The sequence below is a fragment of the Entelurus aequoreus genome, linkage group LG21 (assembly GCF_033978785.1).
Source record: "Entelurus aequoreus isolate RoL-2023_Sb linkage group LG21, RoL_Eaeq_v1.1, whole genome shotgun sequence".
NCBI lineage: Eukaryota > Metazoa > Chordata > Actinopteri > Syngnathiformes > Syngnathidae > Entelurus > Entelurus aequoreus.
Window position 1 is genome coordinate 50,770,958 of NC_084751.1, and position 24,714 is coordinate 50,795,671.

The following is a 24,714-nucleotide window of genomic DNA, read 5'->3' on the forward strand; positions in this document are numbered from 1 at the left end:
AGAAGATACAGGTGAAACTCATAAAATTAGAATATTGTGCAAAAGTTCATTAATGTCAGTAATTCAACGTCAAATGTGAAACTAATGTGTGATATAAACTTATTAAATGCAACGTGAGATGTGTCAAGGCTTTGTTAAACTTTTGATTATCATTGCTTGCAGTTTTTAGAAACCCCAAATTTTCCGAGATTTTCAATTTGAAGTTTTCACAAGCTGTAAGCCATAATCATCATAATTATATCAAAAGAAGGCTTGAAATATCTTGAGTTGCATGTTATGAGCTTCTGTCATATGTTAATTTCACACTGCATATATAATTCCTGAAATAAACAAACCTTTACAAAACATTTACATTTTTTGAGTTTCACCTGTACTCACGACATCAGTTAACGTAAAATAACTTGTTTCTGACTGAAACATCTTCTCACACACTACTACACTTCCGCTTATTCCGTGTGTGTGCAGTATAACTACATGCTACTTCACAATGTTTAGTTTAAAACCTGGGCTCCACTATATGACCTGAGCCTGCAGATCTCAGAGTCCTACTGGGTTTGTATTCCCTTAGCATTTCATGAATATATTCTGGATCGAATCCAGTCGGGTAATTAAAATCCGTAGCAGAACGTTAAAGTCTATTTTCTACATGACTGGAAGCCAATGTAAAGTCTTAAAAGCTGCAGTAGCTTGCTCTGATCTATTTGTTGTGGTCAGAATACAAGCTCTTGAGGGAGTCCCGTCAGAAGACCATTACAATTCAGTCAAGTGTACTGGAGTTAAAAACATGAATGAGCTTTACCTGGTGTATTTGGGAGACAAGACCCCTCACTCTGGATACGTTCTTCAGCTCGTCAAAGGCTGTTTTGGGGACTGATTTAATTTGACGGCTAAAAGTCAGATCCGAGTCTATCAGCACACCAGGGTTTCTGGGTCTTTGGCATTTAAAGCCAGTGACTCCAGATATTTACATAACAGCAATTCTACTTTCTTTATTCAACTTTGTTGTGGTTTGTCAGGTTCGAACACCGATCTTCAGATTCCAGCCGGGGTGAAAAAAAGCAGTTCCTCGATCTGTAGATGTTTGCCATGGTCTTCTAAATTGTTTTATTATTGTTGTTGTCTTAAGACTATTTTATGTAGGTTTGTTTTAAAAGCACTGAGCTGGATTGCTGTCCAATTCCGTTGTTTCCATACAATGACAATAAAGGTATTCTGATTCTGATTCTGATTCTGATTCTGGATTCACTCACCCTGCTGGAATCGTCAGATGTGTTGGAATCTGGCTTGAAGGACCAAGAAGATGTCAGGTTCAAACACCTATGACATCTATTAAACAGACAAGAGGCAAGGAATTAAACAGAGACATGATTCAATTTACTATGATTCAATTTAGCTCAATGAGGAGAAACGTCTGGGCTGTACTCTTGTACAGTCTTCCACCACGCTCTGACGAAAGGTTTGGACTTTCCCTGATTACATGGCAACAGCTGTTTCTAAGGGGGGTGGGTGTCGTAAACAGCCGTTTCCCTCGGTCACAAAACAGTTCAAAGAAAAGATGCCTGGAGCTTGCGTCAGGTCCTGCTTCCTCTCCGTTTTGTAGATCTCGGGTCAAGACAGGATCTTCCTGTGGATTACAATAGATCAAAGAAACCGACACCTTCATGTCGCTTCCCATTGTACTCAGTGGAGATTTACAAGCCTTTTGCTTGGTAAGATCAAAGACAGCTTTTGTCTGCTCACCGGGAACTCATGTGAACAGAAGGTTTTGTGATAGCTTAGATACAATTATTTTGACAGGTTTATCTGAAGAAAACATTGGATAGTTTATTTGTTTATTTGTTCTGAACAGCAACACTACACCTCTAATAGACTGTAGTCATTCAGGGTCACCGCAAGATATAACTGTGTGTCATCTGCATAACTATGGTAGCCAACATCAAACATGTGTAGGATTTGAATCCAAAGGTACCATGGATAGGCTGAACAAATGGGGTCCAAGAACTGACCCCTGGCACACCCCACGTGTATTAGTCATTCGATCAGATTAAACATTTTGGTTAACAAATAACGTGTTTCCTTCAGTTACATTCTGAACCATTGTGGGACTGTTCCATTAAGGTGTATCAAAGATCTCAGCCTGTTCAGCAGTATTCTATGATCTACAATATCAAGCGGCGCACTGAGATTCAAAAAGACTAGAGCGGACACTTTTTCCGAGTCAGTGTTTAGCCTTTTATCATAAAAGTGCAAAATGATATATATCACTTGTCATGATCCTTGGTCCGGATCATGTTTTGTGTTTTCTGTTAGTTTTGGACTCCTGTTTGTGCTCCTGAGTTTGTTACCATAGCTACGTATTATTTTTACCTGCCTCTTGTGTTCGGGACGCTCACCTGTTTGTAATCAGAGAAATTATTTAAGCCTGCCATTGCCAGTCAGTCGGTCTGGCTTCTTTGTTTGCTTGACGCTACTGTCACGTAAGTTTTGTTTGTTCATGCCACAGCTAGTAAGTTTTCTAGTTCTTGATTCCAGTGCTAAATTTTGCTGGCCTCCTAGCCTCTGCTAAGTACTTAGCTTCAAGTGTGATCGACACCTTGTCCCGTCGGGTTGTTTTCTGTTTTGTACCTCTTTGAGTCTTGTTTCAAGATTAAATCATGTTCCTACCTGCAAGTCTGGTCCGGAGTCGTCCGTTTGCATCCTGGGAAAACGAACCGCGCAGTAAGCCGCAACCAAACCGTGACATCAGTTCTTTGTAGATTCTGTACTGTGATGAAAAAGGGAAACTGGATTAGAATTAATGAAAAAGTCCATCCAAATTAAAGCCTTTTTTATCTTTGAGGTCTTTCAGTCTTGTTTTAAGTCTCTAAATTATACCAAGTCTATGCTTTGAGTATTTTATAGAATGTCTTATTGGCTACAGACTTTAAGAACTATGTTATTTTAGTTTTTAGTTTTATCTACTGCTTTCGACAAAGTTTTGAATTTAAATATATTTTTTTATATATACAAATTTAAACAATTCTGTATCGTCCTGTGCTCTTTTGATTTCCGGGGTCCTGCAGGGCTCAATTTTCGGGCCTCGTTTTTTTTCCACCGCCATTTCTGCTGCCCTTTGGCAGCCGTTTTAGAAAGCATGCAATTGCTTTCCATTGTTAAGCGGATTATACCCAAGTATATGTGCCAGGAAAAAAGAAGGATGCATCCTCGACGCAAAATTGGCTAGACTGCTTTGAGGAAGTAAATTAATGAAAGTACGACTTCTGGTGCTTCTAGTACAGGAATGTCAAACTGGTTGTCATTGAGGGCCACAAGGCAATCATGGCTGCCGTCAGAGGGTCGCATTTAACAGAAAATAATGTATGAATTTGCCTCTAGATTTCATTATTAATTATATAAATTGTTTTAAGTAGATTGTCGATTTTACAGTAGAAACTTTACATTTACAAAATTTTACTGTAAAATGTAGTGTTTTTTAAATGTTTTACAACAAATAGAAAAACCGTACCACTGTTTTTTTTTGGAGGGTGGGGGGGTTTACGGAAAAAGCTGGCACCTTAGTTGCCAGAATTCTTGTGTAAAATCTACATGGGTTTTTACAACTTTATATTGTTCATGGAAAAACAATACAAGTTATTTTTTTATTCTGGCAACTTAGCTGCCTGTTTTTTTTTTACCATAAATGGTAAATGTACCGTCTTTCCATTTACAGTAATACACCGTTACAAACAACAACTGTAGATTTTAGTCAAAAACTGGTCAGTCAACAGAATTTTAACGCAAAAAACAGTAGTAGTTTTTTTCAATTGACAGTAATATGCTGTAAAGAACAACGTAAAATGTATTGTCATTTTTATTAATTTGATGGGTATTTTGCTGTAAAGTTAAGTATTTTTATTTATTTTTATTTAGAGAAAAACATGTTTGGGAAGTACGATAATATACTGTAATATTTGTTGCAATTTTTACGTGTGGGTCGCATTTTACTGCAGGGTTTGTTCCCTCGGGATGCAGACGGAACACACCGTCGTGCAGGTAAGAGGATGATTTATTTTCCATAAATCAGTCGAAAAAACAAGAATAAACAGAAAAGCGGGCCGATAGCATGGGAAGCTACGGCGAAGCTTAGCGCAAGAATCAAGAATCACAGGAATAACCAACTGTAACTTGTTGCATGAAGCAAACAATGAAGCCAGACCAGGGTGAATAAATAGCTCTCTGATTAGTGGTCGACCACTAACCAGAGGCAGGTGAACCCAATTAATCCCCATGGAAACCAAAACAAACCCACAGGTGCACAAAACAGGAACTAAGGGAGTCCAAAACTAACAGAACATAACTAAACAAGGCCGGATCATGTTTCAATGAAACTATTCAAGTTTAAAAGGCATGCAATTTCAAGCAGTACATGTATTTATTTCTGTCAAAATGAAAACAATCCATTACATATAGTGAGAAAATATTAAGTACTTTATTGACACATGTCATTTCCAGGTGTTTGCGGGCCAGATACAATGATGTCACTGGCCAGATCAGTCCCTGTGAATGTTGGCAGTCTAGCATGCAATCCCAAACCTATTGTCAAAAACCTGGATTTCAGGGGTAAAATTGGACGTGCAGAAAAGTGCTGTGATAAACTCCGTTTTCCACCTGAGAAAATTGGCGAAAATAAAGATTATTCTTTCTAAAGATTCCTTTGAGACGGTAATCAATGGCTTTGTCACAACTCGGCTGGATGACTGTGACTCATTGTGTGTTAATGTCAATCAATGTTCTTGGTCTTGACTGCAGCTTGTGCTAAAAGCTGCTGCACGCCTTTTGACTGGAATACATCGTACTCCGGTTTTATCTGCACTGCACTAAGCTACATTTTAGTTTAGGGCCTTTTACCTTTTACCCCCTTCATAAATGGTTCACATTATGATTTATAATCTACATCAAATACACTTCCTTGTGGTCTACATAAACTGATGGTGCTTTGGTCAAAATCGCGCATGTATTTTGCTTTACAGACCCGTCGTCTAGCCCAGGGTTTGGCAACCCAAAACGTTGAAAGAGCCATATTGGACCAAAAATACAAAAAACAATACTGTCTGGAGCCGCAAAAATGATCACAGTTTTATAATGAAGACAACAGATGACATAAGTGTCTATATTAGCTATATTAGCCTACTATCAAAATTACTATGTGACGCAGGTTAAATGTTGACATTTAATATTCATTCTACACATTTTTACGACATTGGAAACCATTAGTAAATCAGAGGCTACTCAGAAGGTAGGGATGGGCGATACCACACTTTTAGGATTCGATACGATACAGATACTTTTTCTTGCATTTTCATCGATACCGATACCATTAATTTCAATTTTTGTCAGTCAAAAATATTATTACTATTATTATTTAAGACAAATCACAAGACAAATACAGACCATTTATACCACATTTATTATGGTCAATATATAAAACAAGTAAAATTAAAATAAATAACATTAAATATGAAAAATAAATTAAATATTATATATAATAATAATTATATATTATATATAATAATAATTAGATATTAGGGCTTTCCAATTAACTGTCAAATCCGAATTGCAAGAAGCTGCAGTTATTTTTTAAAGTTTGTGATATAACTAGCAATTAATGAAATATGAAATAGGCTAATGTTTTCGAAATGTAAGAAATCATGTTACAGATTAAAACCAAAATCACATTCAATCATATATTTCAAGATTTTCTTGGACAAAATAAAACTGTAATGCAAAGATGAAGAATCTCCAAATTGTATCTCTTTCTTATCTTGTTTTAAATACTCAAGCAATTTTCAACTAACAGTAAATTCCCCTGTGTGGAAATTATTTGAATTTAGGATAATCATTTAAACAAAAATATTCAGTAAACATTACTAAAAAAATAAAATAAACAATGCCTGTTTTAAGTCAGGCTGCATCGCTGTCGGCTGGCTGTGTGTGTGTTGCACGTTGACGACGCTCATTCGCTGTCTCCTGTCACGTGACTGGGCCAGCTCTATACTCTGCCAGGTACCGGGGTGTCCCAGCACATAGTAAGTTAAGTAAGTCATCAAAAACATTTGAAAGTGATGCTTGCACCCCCCACACGCCGTTTTTTGGTTTATATCGATACTATTTTCAGAAAATGATGCCAAATGAGTAGCGTGTGAGTATCGATATATCGATACCACAGTATCAATACGCACATCCCTATCAGAAGGTGAGATAACTCCTGGAAATTACTGACTTTTAATGGCCGAAGGTATAGATGTGTGTGTCCAAGTTAAGGCCGTCTTCTTTTAATAGATTTATTACAATCTTCGGCAAGCTAGGTAATGTTTGCTGTGGTCTGGAACAACATGGAACACAAACAACTATCAGAAATGCAGCCAATATTACATAAAGATAATATGTCATGATACATGCAAAACTAAATTATATACAAAGAGGATAAACGTAAAGGAAAATAAATTAGCTCAATTATACCTACAAATGAGGCATAATGATGCAATATGTACATACAGCTAGCCTAAATAGCATGTTAGCATTGACCAAATATGCCTGATTAGCACTCCAACATGTCAATAACATCAACAAAGCGCACCTTTGTGCATTCACGCACAGTATAAAACGTTTGGTGGACAAAATAAGACAAAGGATATTTCACATGTAAACAAACTGTTGCGTCACAGTCCACACTATGGTGAGTTCAAGTACCGCCAAAATTAGTAGGACAAAACGATGTTCATCATCAGTGAAGCATACACACAAACATATTAAACAGTGGGCTTTCTAACAATTGAGAGGGTTTGACAGAGTAATTTTATGTATGTTATCACAAAAGTGTCCGTTTTCGGAAACTTCCGGCGAGCAGACAGAGGCTGTCTTTGTTGTACCAAGCCAAAGGCTTGTAAAATTCCATTGTGTACGATGGGAGGGGACGGGAGGGGTTATCTATTGTGAGCCAAGACCTGGCCAAGCTCGATCCAGGACCAGCCCGAGCCCGAGGAATCTTATTCTTTTGTGTTAATGTGACCGAAAACAATGGCTGTTTGCATGCCCCCCGTTCCTTTAGAAACAGCTGTTGTTGTGTAAACAGGGAATATCCAAATACAAAGAGGTGGAGTACAATCTTTTGCCAAAGTGTGCTGAGACACCGTGCAAGGGTACAGTGTCTAAGCGTCTCTCCTCAAAGTGAGCCAAAATTGAATCCTGTCTCTGTTTATTTCCTTGCTTCTTGTCTGTTTTAATAGATGCCATCGATGTTTAAACCTGACAGGGTTTGTGTCGTGTTTGTCCTCAAACAAAATTTTTTTTTTTCCATTTTAAATCCTTTTTTAAAAATGCTCCAGGGAGCCACTAAGGGCGACACTAAAGAGCCGCATGCGTCTCGAGAGCCGCGGGTTGCTGACCCCCGGTCTAGCCCCTTTCTGACTGTCTCTAGAATATGAGTTATGAGAATAATGAGTCCAAGCCTCGTTCCCTCCTGCTGGCTGAGACTGCGTCTCTGCCTCCGTTAGCCAAGTCATTTTAGCAGTACGCGTCCGTAGCAATAAATATCACAAGTTCAAACTATACACAACTTTTTTATTACAAATGGCAACAGCAGAGGGTTTTAGCATCCAACCGTGCATTAAGTACGCACAGAAGAACAAACTTTAGAACCGAGGAGATGAAAGCGTCTCAAAGATGAAAGTGTTAGTTCTCTCTTTCAACACTAAGCTGTAGTTTACAGGCTGAAATGTTATTCTCTCTATTTGAATTGACCCTGTACTTCAAGGGCCACCCGGGTCTGAGAGTTCTGGACCATCAATTCATTCAACAATATAATCCATTTTTAAAATAACCTTGTTCACGGATACATCTCCTTGGCAATGGGCGTGCGTAGCAACTGTCTGTGATTGTGATTGACAGCTACGAACAACAATAATTACAATGCGCCGTGAAAAGTCGGGGGCCCCTAATTGGGTGGTGGCTGCAACAACACAAAGACATACTTAGTGAGACTCTCTGGGTTGTTGTCGCCAACGCACGCTGGATGGCGTAAAGGCAATAATCCCGATAATAATTTCTCTTAGCGCTTATTGTGAGTTGGGGGAGTTTCCCAAGGTTGGGCTGTCAGTCTCCGTTAACCTTATTTGTCTCTTTATCGGTATCTTTTACAAGTTTTGCCTTGGCAAAGTGTTAGCCATCAACATGATTATCAGTCTATTACTGATCTTATTAAAGGCCTACTGAAAGCCACTACTACCGACCACGCAGTCCGATAGTTTATATATCAATGATGAAATCTTAACATTGCAACACATGCCAATACGGCCGGGTTAACTTATAAAGTGCAATTTTAAATTTCCCGCTAAACTTCCGGTTGGAAACGTCTATGTATGATGACGTATGCGCGTGACGTCACGACGGCAACGGAAGTATTCGGACCCAATGTGTCACCATACAAACTGCTCTGTTTTCATCGAACAATTCCACAGTATTCTGGACATCTGTGTTGGTGAATCTTTTGCAATTTGTTTAATGGACAATTGAGACTGCAAAGAAGAAAGTTGTAGGTGCGATCGGTGTATTAGCGGCGGACTACAGCAACACAATCAGGAGGTTGTGTTGTGTTTGAGCTGGATACAAGACACACTACCGTGAGTACAGCTTTGGCTTCCAAACATTTGATCGCTTGCCCGTACGCGCGTGTCGCTATGTGCATGTCACGCATGGCGGCCGGGGTGTCGTCGAAAGCTACAACGCCCGCCGCCGCCGCTCCGTAGTTAGCTTCAATTGTTAAGCTTCGCCAAGCTGGAAATTGTTAACCGTGTATTTACATGTTCATGGTTTAATAGTATTGTTGATCTTCTCTCTATCCTTCCAGTCAGGGTTTTTTTAAATTTTGTTTCTATCTGCATTTGAGCCTGATGCTATCACGTTAGCTCCGTAGCTAAGTTAGTTTGCTTCAATTGTTAAGCTTCGCCAGGCTGGAAATTTTTAACCGTGTATTTACATGTTCATTGTTTAATTGTATTGTTTATCGTCGTTGTTCTATACTAAATCCTTTCAGCAAAAATATGGCAATATCGCGAAATGATGAAGTATGACACATAGAATGGATCTGCTATCCCCGTTTAAATAAAAAAAAATCATTTCAGTTGGCCTTTAAGTTCTGAGCCTTGCTTCAACTGCTCTTTACTTTGTTAAACGACCACATATCATATATTGGGTGCTGAATGTAAACGTTCAGTCACACTTTTTTAACAGATTATTTTCTCAGATTTATAACTCATTGTTTTCAGATTAAACTCACTTTTCTCAGATTTTGCAAATTTTCTTCACATTCAAGTTTAAATTAAATGTTGACTCTGAATATCATATCTAAATGTTAAATCTAAACTTCCATTTTAAATATACAATACAAAGCACACATTTTTATTTTTATTTTTTATTTTCTTATTTAGTTTTTTTTGTATATTTTTTTATTTTGTATTTCTTTATTTAAATAAAATAAAAAAATATTTTATCTTTTTTTATTTCTAATTTATTTTTTATTATTTGTATTTATTATTTTTAACTTTTTTTTAGATTTTTAGATTTTTTTTATTTTTATTATATATATATATATATATATATATATATATATATATATATATATATATATATATATATATATATATATATATATATATATATATATATATATATTTATATATATATATATATATATATATATATATATATATATATATATATATATATATATATATATATATATATATATATATATATATATATATATATATATATATATATATATATATATATATATATATATATTTAAGTGACTTAAAGTTTAATTGCTTTGTAGAGACACTGAGATATGTTCCTTGTGTTCTTCATGGTGTTGAAACTGTCAAGAGGATTATTCTTAATATGAACATTTTCAGAATGTGCTTTTTCTATTTTGGGCCAAAGTAAAACAGAAAGATTTTATTTAAAATTTTAAAATGTTTTAAATTTAAATTTTTGTTATTATTATTATTATTAATATTATAATTATTATTATTATTATTATTATTATTATTATTATTATTATTATTATTATTATTATTATTATTATTATTACTATTATTATTATTATTATTATTTTATGTGACTTGAAGTTTAATTGCTTTGTAAAAACACTGAGATAAGTTCCTTGTGTTCTTCATGGTGTTTTTTGAAACAGTCAAGAGTATTATTTGTGATATGTACATTTTCAGAATGTGTTTTTTCTATTTTAGGGCAAAGTAAAACAAAATAAAACATTGTATTTAAAATTAAAATTTTTAAAAAATGTTTATTGATTTATTTATTTATTCATGTATTTCTTTTTTTTTTTAGTGACTTAAAGTTTATTTGCTTTGAAGACACACGGAGATAAATTCCTTGTGTTCTTCATGGTGTTTTTGAAACTGTCAAGAGCATTATTTGTGATATGTACATTTTTAGAATGTGTTTTTTCTATTTGGGCTGAAGTAAAACAAATAAAAATTTTATTTAAAATTTTAAAATGTTGAACTTCTTATTTTTTATTTTTTTATTATTATTTTTTTTTTAGTGACAAAGTTTAATTGCTTTTTAGAAAAACTGAGATAAGTTCCTTGTGTTCTTCATGGTGTTTTTTTTAAACTGTCAAGAGGATTATTTGTGATATATACATTTTCAGAATTTGTTTTTTCTATTTTGGGCCGAAGTAAAACCAAGAAACCTTTTATCTAAAAAAAATTAATTTTTAAAATTTTAAAATGTTGAACTTTTTTTTTTTTTTTTTTTTATTTTTTTTTTTTAGTGACTTAAAGTTTAATTGCTCTTTAGAGACACTGAGATACGTTCCTTGTGTTCTTCATGGTGTTTTTTGAAACTGTCAAGAGGATTATTTGTGATTTGTACATTTTCAGAATGTGCTTTTTCTATTTTGGGCCAAAGCAAAACAAAGAAAGATTATATTTAAAATGTTAAAATGTTTTAAATTTTAATTTTTGTTATTATTATTATTATTATTATTATTATTATTATTATTATAATTATTATTATTAATAATAATATTATTATTATTATTATAATTATTATTTTATTTTTATTTATTTATTTTATAAATATTTTAAAGTGACTTAAAGTTTAATTGCTTTGTAGAGACACTGAGATAAATTCCTTGTGTTCTTCATGGTGTTTTTTGAAACAGTCAAGAGGATTATTTGTGATATGTACATTTTCAGAATGTGTTTTTTTCTATTTTGGGCCAAAGTAAAACAAAATAAAACATTGTATTTAAAATTTAAATGTTTTTAAAATGTTTATTGATTTATTTATTTATTCATGTATTTTTTATTTATTTTTTTAGTGACTTAAAGTTTATTTGCTTTGTAGAGACACTGAGATAAGTTCCTTGTGTTCTTCATGGTGTTTTTTGAAACTGTCAAGAGGATTATTTGTGATATGTACATTTTCAAAATGTGTTTTTTCTGTTTTGGGCCGAAGTAAAACAAAGAAAAATTGTATTTAAAATTTTTACAAATTTTTAAATTGTTATTATTTTATTTTTTTTAAATTTTAGTGACTTAAAGTTTAATTGCTTTGCAGAGACACTGAGATACATTCCTTGTGTTCTTCATGGTGTTTTTGAAACTGACAAGAGGATTATTTGTGATATGTACATTTTCATAATGTGTTTTTTTCTGTTTTGGGCCGAAGTAAAACAAAGAAAAATTGTATTTAAAATTTTTACAAATTTTTAAATTGTTATTATTTAAAAAAAAAAATTTTTTAGTGACTTAAAGTTTAATTGCTTTGCAGAGACACTGAGATACATTCCTTGTGTTCTTCATGGTGTTTTTGAAACTGACAAGAGGATTATTTGTGATATGTACATTTTCAGAATGTGCTTTTTCTATTTTGGGCCGAAGTAAAACGAAAAAAAATAAAAAATCTGAAGTTGCCATACATAGTTGTATTTTTAAGTTATTATGCCATGATTTTACCTGTCAGGTGGGAATATATTTTCTTCCATGTGGCCCCTGAGCTAAAATGACTTTGACACCCTTAATATAAAGATTTGAAGTTTTCTCTCTTCTCTCTCTTGCTGCCCTCCTTTCCGTTAGCGAACATCCTTTCTCCTTTGTGATCTGATGTGTTTTGACTACTCAAATAAATATTTAAAAAATACCTTAGTTTTTCTCTGGACATTTTTTTGTTGAATATGAAAAATTCCAAAACATATGCTCGGGCCCTGAAACTTTAAAACAAATGTGTATATCAGTGGTGGGGGTTAAACTATGGAATTCTCTTTACAAAGAGATAAAAGATTGTAGAAATATATTCCAATTTAAAAAAATATATAAATACAGAACAATGAAATCATATGGACAGCTGTAAGTGTCTACATTATGCTTTATATTTATTATTTTACTTATTTTTGTCCGGTTTTGTATTTGTTATGTATCATCCCGTGAGGTGTATATTACTTTTTTTGTTCGATTTGCACTTGTTGTTTTTTTTGGTGTGTTTTTTGTTTGTTTTCATTATATTTGGATGTATTTGTTTGGTTTGTATGCTTGTGAATCTGCGCTATCCATTAAGTAAGACTACTTATTATGTTGAAGGGGGCAGGAAATATAAGATTTTCTTCATCCTGTTCCTTCTCAAGCATAGGTGTGTAAATATGTGTTTAGTTGCTCAAGTTGAATTGTCTATTGATCAAAAATGCACATTAATGAAGGAGATAAATACAAAAATGAATGAAATGAATGAATATTTTTGTTTTTAAATACAATTTAGTTACTTGTATGCATGTCTTACACCTTGAATCTTTTACTTTATTTTTCCGGTTAAGCACTTTGGTCAGTGGTTGACTGACAACTTAAGACAGGGGTGTCCAAAGTGCGGCCCGGGGGCCATTTGTGGCCCGCAGCTAATTGTTTACCGGCCCGCCACACATTCTGCAAAAATTGCAAAATTGATAATATTGCAAACATTAAAAAAAAACATTTAAAAAAAGTGGAATGAGGTAAAATCTAAAAAGAAAAAGTTGCAATGTTGACACAAAGCTGCCATGCAGGCTGTTTTTTTTTCTTTTGTCTTTGTTTATTTTTCTTTTTTTTGCTATTGCTAAAAAAAAAAAAAGACTAAAAATCCATTATAATGAATTATTACTTAAAAAATATCACTTTAAAATGTTTTATGTGGAAAAAATATTGCATACAGTATATTGTGGTTGCCATATAAAAACATCAACGTTTTATTTGACAAAAGAGCATAAAACAAACAAAATAATAGTTCAAACGTAAAATCGACAGATACATCTGAAGTTGATCTCGTAATTTAAGTGTTAAAAGTAAAAAAAAACTAATACAAATGTATCACTTTATGAGTGGGGGACCTTTTGGATCCCAAATATATTTAGTTGGATTTTATTTAACTTTTCACTGTGATTACTCAAAAATATTAAATAATTAAAATCAATGGTGTCCTGCATTATTGATCTTTTAAGGCTCTAATACTAAATACTGCATATTTCAGTTTTACTATAAAAAACAAAGTTGTCCTTGACAGAAAAGGCATAAAACTTTTTTTCTTTTTTTTCTTTATATCAACCAGAAGTTGATATAGAGATTTACTGTAAGCGTTAAATAAAAAAAAATAAATAATTTGACTTATTTTTAACATTTTAATGAGTGAGACCCTGTATTGTCCCCGGGAGCCCTAAAGGTAAAACAAACAAAAAAATCCATATATTTTGTTAAGGTTTGAAAATGAAAAATATTAAAGTGGCCCCCGCATGCTTTAATTTTTCCGTGTGCGGCCCTCAGTGGAAAAAGTTTGGACACCCCTGACTTAAGATAACTGGACAGTTTCTGAACAAACGGTGTTTCAGTAGTGTGTATAAGAGTGTTTCAGTAGTGTGTGTGAGAGAAAAATATTTCAGTTGTTTATGTGAGAGCATTTCAGTAGTGTATGTAAGAGGTAATTCTGAATAATGTCCCCTCATAAGTCCCCACCAAGCCTGAGAGGTTTTACAGAAGCCTTCATTGTGTCTGTACTAGCATTATGGCTTCAGTAGGGGTCACACTTACTCTGCCTGGCGCTGCCGGGCGGGAGGGGGGGCTCACGTCTCGCTGCTCCATGTGTGGTTGAGGGGAGCAGACTGGCGGTGCAGAGCCTCTCCAACAAGTTCCTCTTCTTCCACCCAGCTTTGCTGAAATTAAAAAAATATATACTTTATTTAAAAATGTGTTTACAGTGACCTTGAAAATACAGTACAGCATTTTAAAGGGGGCCTATGATGATTTTCCGCGTGACTAATCGGCTTTTATACGTGTACATTTTTTTTAATTAAAGGCCTACTGAAAGCCACTACTACCGACCACGCAGTCTGATAGTTTATATATCAATGATGAAATCTTAACATTGCAACACATGTTTAAGAAAAAAAAAATAAATAATAATAATATTTTTTTTTTACATAAATAAACACAATCATGTGTGCTTACGGACTGTATCCCTGCAGACTGTATTGATCTATATCGATATATAATGTATATATTGTGTTTTTTATGTTGATTTCATTAAAAAAAAAAAAAAAAAAAAAAAAAAAAAAAAAAAAAAAAAAAAAAAATAATTTCTTGTGCGGCCCGGTACCAATCGGTCCGCGGACCGGTACCGGGCCGCGGACCGGTACCGGGCCGCGGCCCGGTGGTTGGGGACCACTGCTGTAACATATGTAACAACGTCAAATCGGATATTGTCCAATCATTTTTTTCAGCTAATTTGTACATTTTCATGTGGACACTACATACATCGCTGTTTGGTACATGACGATAAAAGATGGATTTGGCACAACAAATCATAATTTCGCTGACATTGCAATATTTTATACGTTTATCAAACAGCTGCTGCAGTAATGTTGCTGTATATTTCAACTTTATTAACAATATCGCTTTCGTACATGCGCTTATCTTTCTTTTGGTTGCCAACAACAACAAAAAAAACATAATAATAGTACAAAACCCAAAACTAGTGAAGTAAATAAAAACAGAATACAATGATTTGCAAATCCTTTTCAACTTATATTCAATTGAATAGACTGCAAAGACCACATATTTAATGTACGAACTGGAAAACGTTGCTATTTTTTGCAAATATTAGCTCATTTGGAATTGAATGCCTGCGTAATGTTTCCAAAAAGCTGGCACAAGTGGCAAAAAAGACTGAGAAAGTTGAGGAATGCTCATCCAACACTTATTTGGAACATCCCACAGGTGAACAGGCAAATTGGGAACAGGTGGGTGCCATAATTGGGTAAAAAAAGCAGCTTCCATGAAACGCTCAGTCATTCACAAACAAGGACGGGGCGAGGGTCACCACTTTGTCAACAAATGCGTGAGCAAATTGTCCAACAGTTTAAGAACAACATTTCTCAACCAGCTATTGCAAGGAATTTAGGGATTTCACCAACTACGGTCCGTAATATCATCAAAAGGTTCAGAGAATCTGGAGAAACCACTGCACGTAAACAATGATATTATGGACCTTCGATCCCTCAGGCGGTACTGCTTTAAAAAGCGACATCAGTGTGTAAAGGATATCACCACATGGACTCGGGAACACTTCAGAAAACCACCGTCAGTAACTACATTTTGTTGCTACATCTGTAAGTGCAAGTTAAAACTCTACTATGCAAAGCATTTTTCAACAACACCCTGAACAGGAAGTCATTGTGTGCATGTTATAATGCTGTTAACATGTCTCAAAACATGTCCAGTATGTTCAAACAGACATCATGTGGCCACATTAAGTGTTGTCTCACAGGGTCACCAGTCCAAAGGAAAAAAAATGCATGGGTGCAAATCCCAGGAAAATTACAGAGGTGCAGTCACCTAAAGGATAATTATCCAAGCGTGATTGGACAAACAAGAGCACCATGGCAACAACACACAGTCGATCCTGCCACGCAGGCTTCTAGTGATTTTTCTTCTCCCAAAATAGCAAATGGCGTATACATTAATACACACAAGCTTTTGTGCTGCTTTCTTCTCACCTGAGCTCATTGTTGGAAAACAAAAAGGAACTGCATCCTCTGTGGGCAGCAGGGGAAAAAGCATACACGAACAACTCAGGCTTGGTTTCAACTTCATCGTCTTCAAATTTGTAGTGAAAAAAAAACAAAAACCTTTGAAACATCAATTTAACCTTTAATTCACCATGTTATATTCTAGACAGGTTTGGTTTGTTTTCATGCCTTATATATATATACATATACACTATATGTATGTATATGTACACATTTTTACGTATATACACATATATTTATATATGTGTATATATGTACATATATACATATATTCGTATATATGTACATATATTCATATGTATGTACAAATATACATATATGTGTATATATGTACATATATACATATATATGTACATATATACATATATATGTACATGTATACATATATACATTTATACGTATATATGTACATATATACATATATGTGTATATATTGTACATATATACATATATATGTACATATATACATATATGTGTATATATGTACATATATACAAATATACGTATATATTGTAGATAATGCATATGTTTAAGAGCTATTTCTTTATTCATAATCATGTTTGAATCAGCTCATTTCTTTCCTTAATTTTACTCTGTATACTAGTTTCTCTTTGTCTTCAGATTGCCTGGTTAGATAGGGTCGTAAACCATCAGGAATGTGAACACAACCCCCAAGTCTCTCTTCTTATCAGTGTTGGGGGGAGGGGAAAGGCGGGCTTTCTTTGTGTGAAAAGAGTTGCTTTTGGCCTGTGGAATGCCAGATCAACTTGGGCTACGCATTTGGATGTGTTGTTCGAGGCTGGTCTCTATTCTCAAATATTTGACAATAAAATTAGAAAATACCTATTCTGTGATTGGTGTATATTCGAGATCAGTTTATGTGTCATCTAAGTAACTTGGGACTGACCAGCGTTTTACATCCCACTTGGAGGAACATCTGGTCAAACGCAACAATTTGGGGGCTTCGTCCGAGATGACACGCTGACAATTGGACCTTCTCTTGCAATCTTCTGGACAGACTCACATGGCCAAAACATAATTCAAGGTAAGCAGAACCTTTCTTTTTAGATAAAATCTGCATTAGGAGTCTGCCCAGAAGTCTGTAAGTTAAACACTGCTTTGTACCGCAGACACAGAATGGTGATTTTGATAGATTGATTGCATTTTTGCCGAGCCTGCCATTGCATTAAAATTGTAAATAGGTGGTCAACTCACGCCATTGTGTCTCGATTACCGTGACGGGCAGTTTCATTGACGAGTGAACTAATAGTTGGGTGTGGCTCACCCTGGGTAGTTGGTCGCCGCCTAAAAGAGTAACGGGTTAAAGGCCCTCGTATGATATGGAGGTTAGAGGCCTGCATATTGCACGATAAATTGCACGGGTTAGAGTTAGAGGCTCTAGCTGCGTATTGTACGAAAAATTACGGGGTTAAAGGCCGCCGTATGGTTTGTGGGTTAAAGGCCTTCAGGGGTTCGAGGCCCTTCTGAAAAAAATAGACACAATGGCCACTGAGTGTGACAGACAGGAATGTGATGGCGGTCGGGGAGGAATGTGATGAATCATTACTGTGTAATGATCAATTGAATGGACGGTTGTCGACAATAAAATTAGCAAGTAGAGTTTAAAAAGAAAAAAAGAGAACGTTCCTTGAAAGGGTTAAGAGGGAGTTTACAATACTCGAAAAGTTGTGAACTCAAACGTCAGGTAAAATAAAAAATAAAATAAAAAAGTAACTGGAAGTTTTATGGTAAAGTGAAACGCAGAGAGAGTGCTTACGTGTGTGTGTGTGTGTGTGTGCGTAGGGCTGTAGGCACTTGCTTGTGTGTGCGTGAGTGCTTACACGTGCTTGTGTGTGTGTGTGCGCTGGTGAAAATGGCCAAGGAGTGTGACAGACAAGAATGTGATGACGGCTGGGGAAAATGTGATGAATGGTTATCGTTCAATGATCAATTGAATGTGCTTTTGGTAACAATGGAGTCCGCGGGGAGAGACAAAAAGGAACGAAGTAAAGTAGTTAAGGAGATGACTCGAGCACAGGGCGAGGAACCTAACGGGTTAAAAGAAGGCTTACAGAACTTATGTGCTCGAGAATATAAGCGTTTGACGAATGAGAAAAGGAAGCTAGAGGGAATTCGAGTAAGCGGGAGTTACATGGAAAAAAGAAAAGCTGCTAAAGAAATGAAAACAATTGAGATAAACATGAAAAAATGGATTGACTGGTCTTTCGCCTGTCGCGCATGCGCAAGACAATTCAAACGACCCGCCCAGACTTTGACTAAGCCACCGCCCTATGACGTAAAGCCGGAGGCGTCTTTATACCCACTTTTGACAGTCACAGGAGGAGCCCTGGTGGTCGAAACAGAAACAAAGCTCTCTGGTCCACCCCCTACTCCTGTGACAAATGAGGGCGGTGCTCACACAGCCTCTCTAAGATTGAACCCTCCTCCAAAACTAATGCTGTCTCCTGAGTGTAAATCACCTCTGGTGCCTAAGCCCCAAAATAACAGCCACCCAGCGGAAAACCTCCCGAATATGCCTAATCTTACTAGACAGCAGATAATGCATGAGTCAATGCAGAACTCCTCACTTTACACGCCAGACCATTTTGTTGCCATAAACAAATGCCCTCCCCCAGTAGATGACAGTCTCTCACGTGCACATCAGACATTCTCGAACAACACACAACAGAGCCAGACTTTGTGGTCTCCTGTAACTGTTAATGGCTCAATGGAAGGCTACATTGACCAACACCCACATGAACCACATGCATACAACACACAACAGAGCCAGACTTTGTGGTCTCCTGTAACTGTTAATGGCTCAATGGAAGGCTACATTGACCAACACCCACATGAACCACATGCATACAACACACGCTTAAAAAAAAAGCTGGAGGGACACGCATATCCACTTTTTCCTGATAATAGCGGCAGATTCCAATATAAGCCTTTTGCTGTTGCAGACATACAGGCCATCGTTGACAAACTCCCACCTGTGTCTGAAGGTGGGAGTCTTTGGCTTAATACGTTAGACAAACTAACAGCAGGATACACACTCTCAGTAGGAGACTTTAGGGGCATTTTGTATCGTTGTGTTTCCACGCAAGATGGCCAAAACATGGAACAACAAGCAGGATTAATGGCTGAACCTCAGACCCTGCCAATAACACCATACATTCACGACATAGCTACTGCTATGCGCAGTCTCTTTCCTCTTCCGTGTCAAAATGCCACACCCACTTATCAGTGGAAAGATGGTGAGTCACCTTATGTATTCATAAGTCAAGCTAAAGAGCAATGGTCACGTGCTACAGGTGTGCACCCCAGTAAAGAAGGGGAACACCGACAGTTTTTTAGACGAGCCGTACTTGACGCAATGCCAACTGTGGTGAAAAAAAGGATGGATGCTAATCCTGATATACCAGGAGCTGACGGTGCTACCTGGGAGAGGCACCTTATCCACCACATGCAGAATTGGACTAAGCAAGGTGAAAATGATAAGGCTGAGGACAGAGCAGTAAGGAAACAACTCCTTAATTTACAAATTGATGTAGCAAAAATGTCTAAAGACCCTAAAGGTCACAAATCTGCTAAAGTGTATTCGGCAACGGGTGAACTTGCTTTTGAACTACAAAAGATGGAGGAAAGAATCCTCAATAAACTTGAAACCAGACCCTCAGGCTCAGGTGGTGGACGCGGCGTTTCAAAGTCAATCCGGGGAAGAAACTGTTTCAACTGTGACCAGCCTGGTCACTGGAGCCGAGACTGTCCGAGTATTTCCGAACAGGAATGGTTCCGTCGTGCCGGCAGACGAACACGAGGTCGTGGCAGAGGGCACCCACAGCAGAGCTCCTCCCAACAGCAGCCACAACAACAGCAACAATACCACGCCCCCAGGTCCGCCTTAGCGCCTGGCGCCTCCGCCTACTTCCTGGGTGACGACGTGGACCAAGGGGGGGTCTTCTGAAGCTGCCCACAGCAGGAGCCACAGCAGGAAATACAGACAGGCCCCCTGCTGGACATAGTTGTCAATGGACAATGTTATCAGTTCATGATTGACACTGGCGCTACACATTCACTTTTGAATGCAGTAGTTCCAAAGAAACTGTGTGCTTCCTTTTTAAAGGTTGAAGGCTTTGCTGGGGTCACAAGGATGTTACCTGTCACCAAACCACTTCCGGTTCAGATTGCTGGACACTCGCTAAAGCATCCCTTCGTGGTTGATCATCACACACCTTGCCTGCTCGGTAATGATCTGCTTTACAAACTGTACCCTGACATCCAATATCGCACAGAAGGAACCTTCCTGGTGTTACCTGACGGCACTATCACCAAGCTGCGACACCACTATAAAGGCTCCTCCATGTTTGTGCTCATGCCTCAACCTGAGGTACCACAAATGGCGGACATCTACTGGACACGCCTCCTCCCGGAAACAAGTGAAGGACAAGGGCTGCTCCTGCTCTTCTATCAGTGGAAGCCCTGGCTGACCGAGCTGCGTCCGTATGTACCACCACCTGATCCGCCACATGTCACCTTATATTATGATCGCCAATCTGATGAAAGTTACCAAGAAGGTTTTGACACCATAGCAGGGAAAGAGTGGCCTTTGGCCTACACTCACATCTATGCTGGAGCTCAGGGTGTGTCCGCCCATGTCGATTTCACTCCTCAACAGAAAAAATGGTATAAAATGGACGCTACGGCAGTCCCACATTGTTCTCTTGCTCTTTGTCCCGCCTACCAAGCCAAGGACTTGGGTCCAATGACAAAACAGGGAGTATCTGCCACTGATTGGGTAGACACCCAAATACCACACTTACAACATTCTGACTCAGTTGATATGTTTCGTATCTCCTGCTCTCAGACTGCTGACCTCGGGGTTCTACAACATCTTCAGGTCGCTCGAGAGCATGGGCAAGAACGAACAGACCATCCTGAAGCTGCTGACATGTTAAACACCCTCCCACTGACCGTTTGGTCTCAAGGTCCCACAGATGTTGGTCTTGCTGTCAATGCGTCCCCTGTCTCTGTCAAAATTGACACCAGTAGTGTGGTACATGTCAGACAATACCCACAAAAACAACAAGCCATAGATGGCATTACAGATACCATCTCAGGCCTTAAACAATCTGGAGTATTGGAACCCTCCAACTCTAAATGGAACACACCTATTTTGCCTGTTCCAAAAACTGGCACCTCTGTGTACCGGATGGTACACGATCTTAGGGCCGTTAATGACGTCACAGTGACCCCTCCCATACCTGTTCCTAACCCTTACACAGCACTCACCCATCTGACCACTGCACACTGTTATTTCTCTGTCATTGACCTAGCGAATGCTTTCTTTTGCATCCCTATCGCTGAATGCATCAAACATGTCTTTGCTTTCACCTTTCAAGGTCAAAAGCTGCAGTATTCCCGCCTCCCACAAGGTTGGAAACTGTCGCCTGGCCTTTTCAACCAGCAATTACGAGACGATCTGGCCTCAGTGGAGCTTTTTGACGACACATTTGTTGTCCAGTATGTAGATGACATACTCATCGCTGCTTCTTCTCCTACCTCATGCCTGGCGGCCACCCTAGCTGTTCTTCAGCGTCTGGCCTCAACAGGATACAAGGTCTCTCGTAAGAAATTGCAGGTTGCCCGTTCCCTTGTTCATTTCATGGGGCGGGAGATCTCCTCAACGGGGGTCTCCCTGTCCCCTGACCATCGCCAGTCTATCCTATGTCATCCTAAACCTTCTTCTGTCAAACAATTACAGTCCTTCCTTGGATTGGCTGGTTTCAGCCGCTCCTACATTCCTTGTTTTTCCTTGAAAACAGCTCCTCTTCGTGCCCTCCTCCGCACTGCTGGAGTCCGCAACTCAAATGCTGCCCTCCAGTGGACGGTTGAGGCCGAACAAGCTTTCATTGACCTCAAGCAACATTTGTCTTCTGCTTCTGCCCTTGCAGTACCAGACTACAAACTACCCTTCTACTTAGATGTTTCTGAGAGTGAAGGTACTGCTAACGCTGTCCTTTTTCAGAAACCTGAAGGGGGAGGTATAGGGGGAACGCGTTGCGTTTTAACCTACACCAGCATTCTGCTTGACCTATCTGAACTTCGACATCACACATGCTCGCAACATGCTTCCACTTTGGCAAAACTGATTGACAAAACGGCACACATTGTCATGGGACACCCACTTACAGTACTGACAAACCACACTGTCATTGCATATGTATCATCACATTTGTTTACCATGACGCCACTCAAACAACGCAGACTCATGAAAATTTTGCAACAACCTCACATAACTTTTACACACGAAGGAATCAACATGGCTGATAACATAAATAGTGGAGAACTACATCACTGTGAGGAGAGAGTTGCTTTGACTGAAAAGATAAGACCAGACCTGTTGACCACACCCATCCCAGGCTCCCACTGGCTGTTCACGGACGGCTGTTGTTTCAGACATCCTCTAAAGGGATTGCAGGCAGCTTGGTCAGTGGTACAGCAGTCCAGCTCAGGAGAATGGGAGACCTTGGCCACCCAGACACTTGACGAACAGCTGTCGGCACAAAGAGCTGAACTTGTGGCTTTGACAGAAGCCCTAAAGCAAGGAAAAGACTACGAAGTGACTATCTTTACAGACTCGGCTTATGCCTTCATGTCAGCTGTCATTGACCTTCCTAAATGGAAGAGAAATGGCTTCCTGACTGCTGAAGGACATCCGATTAAATACAAGACAGAAATGGAAGCACTGGAAACAGCGCTGCTCCTACCTAAAAGGATAGCTATTGTCAAGTGCAAGGGACACAGTAAGGAAAAAGGGACAGTAACTGATGGTAACAACTTTGCTGACTCCGTAGCTAAGCAAACTGCTGGCTATGACAAGACTGGAATTATCATGACTGCCACTGCCTGCCAGACAGAACTCCTACCTGCCCTGTCTGATAATGAAATCAGAAAACATCAGGAGCAGGCCTCACCACAAGAGAAAACTTTGTGGCTGAGAAGAGGCGCTAGACAAGACCCGACAGGTCTTTGGCGAGGGCCAAATGGTCACCTGGCCTGGCCCCCAGGAATTAGACAAAAAATGCTCCGATGGGCCCACGGTCCCGGACATGTGGGGGCAAAGCAAACAAAAGCGAACTTGTCACTATGGTGGCACCCCTATTTGGAGAACATTGTGGACAACCACGTCAGATACTGCGATATCTGCCAGGACTTTAACCCCAGACCAACACTGAAACCAGAAATGGGGACTTTCCCCATTCCGGCACAAAATGGTGAAGAATGGACGATCGATTACACTGACATGATCAATCCGGTACAAGGGAAAAGGTACTTGCTAACTTGCGTTGACAATTACAGTGGATGGCCGGAAGCAACTCCAACCTCAAAAGAGGATGCAAAATCAGTAATTAAATGGCTTGTTAATGACCTAATTCCCCGACATGGTTTCCCCAAAAAGATTAGGTCAGACAACGGCACCCATTTCAAAAATACTCACCTAGCCTTGGTCGAAAAGGCTCTCGGACTAGAACACAGGTTTGGTTCGGTGTACCATCCTCAGTCCCAAGGTAAGGTCGAGAGAATGAACCAAAACATCAAGACAAAATTGGCAAAAATCTGTGCACAGACCAAATTGAAGTGGGTTGACGCGTTACCATTGGCTTTAATGACCATCCGAATGTCCATGAACAAAACTGGTTTTTCCCCCTATGAACTGCATTCAGGTCAGCCCTTCCCAGGACCAGCTGCCTCCCTGGAAGGAAGAATCAGCGTAAAACCAAAATGGTACTTTGAACAAATTCAGAATTTGTGTAATAATTTCTCTGCACAGATTCGTGGACAACAATCCACTCCTCCAGGGACCCTCCCTCCCGTAGAGTGGGTCAAGCTCAAAGTCATCAAACGCAAGTGGACGGAGCCCAGGTGGACTGGTCCCTTCAAGGTCGTGGAACGGACGTCTCACGCCCTTCGACTAGCTGGTAAAGGGGACACCTGGTACCACCTCTCCCTCTGCACTCCTGCTGAAGAACCTGATAGATCACCAGCGGATGTCATTGCTGACATAGCCACATCATCTGCCCCACTCGACCCCCTAGCAGCGCCTTTTGAGCCTGAGGCAGCTGAAGAAGAACGGGAGCAGAAAACGACTCATTTTTAGTGGGTGTGTTAACGAAGTAACACACATAAGGGGTGATCGTGCTAGTAACCTCTCCCCCTCTAGGTCATAGAAGAGCGAGGCTTTAATTACACACACATAATCCTACAGCCCAGAAGACGACGCTGAGAGAGAGATTTTCTACCTATATTACTCTTTTTAACTTCTATATTGTATATCCTTATTTGAGACCAGCCTTTATACTCGAAGTTATCCAATTTCTTTTGCTTGTTTTCAGCATAACTATCTGTGTCGTTATATTAAGTGAAAAGTTTGATGTTTATCCCCGTTTCGTTACCTGAATTACTCTGATTTTGATAGTCGAAAAGCAGGATGTTACGCCCAGAAGTATTTCCTGACGGATTGGTGTTTAGGCTTGTTCTACTGTTCTTGTGCCTCAGTCCTTCCTTCCCGACGACAGTGACTGACAAGTGTCTTAGAACAT

The 24,714-nt window shown here is 38.2% G+C and overlaps 1 protein-coding gene across 1 annotated transcript; it reads left to right on the forward strand.

Annotated features, from left to right (window-relative positions):
• Nucleotides 1-20,510: 20,510 nt before the first annotated feature.
• On the forward strand, nucleotides 20,511-24,476 carry LOC133638632 (uncharacterized). Its single transcript, XM_062031423.1, has 2 exons — nucleotides 20,511-24,275; nucleotides 24,336-24,476. Exon 1 carries the CDS (start codon nucleotides 20,511-20,513, stop codon nucleotides 24,270-24,272), a length of 3,762 nt encoding a protein of 1,253 aa, XP_061887407.1. The 3' UTR covers nucleotides 24,273-24,275; nucleotides 24,336-24,476.
• The last annotated feature ends 238 nt before the right edge of the window (nucleotides 24,477-24,714 follow it).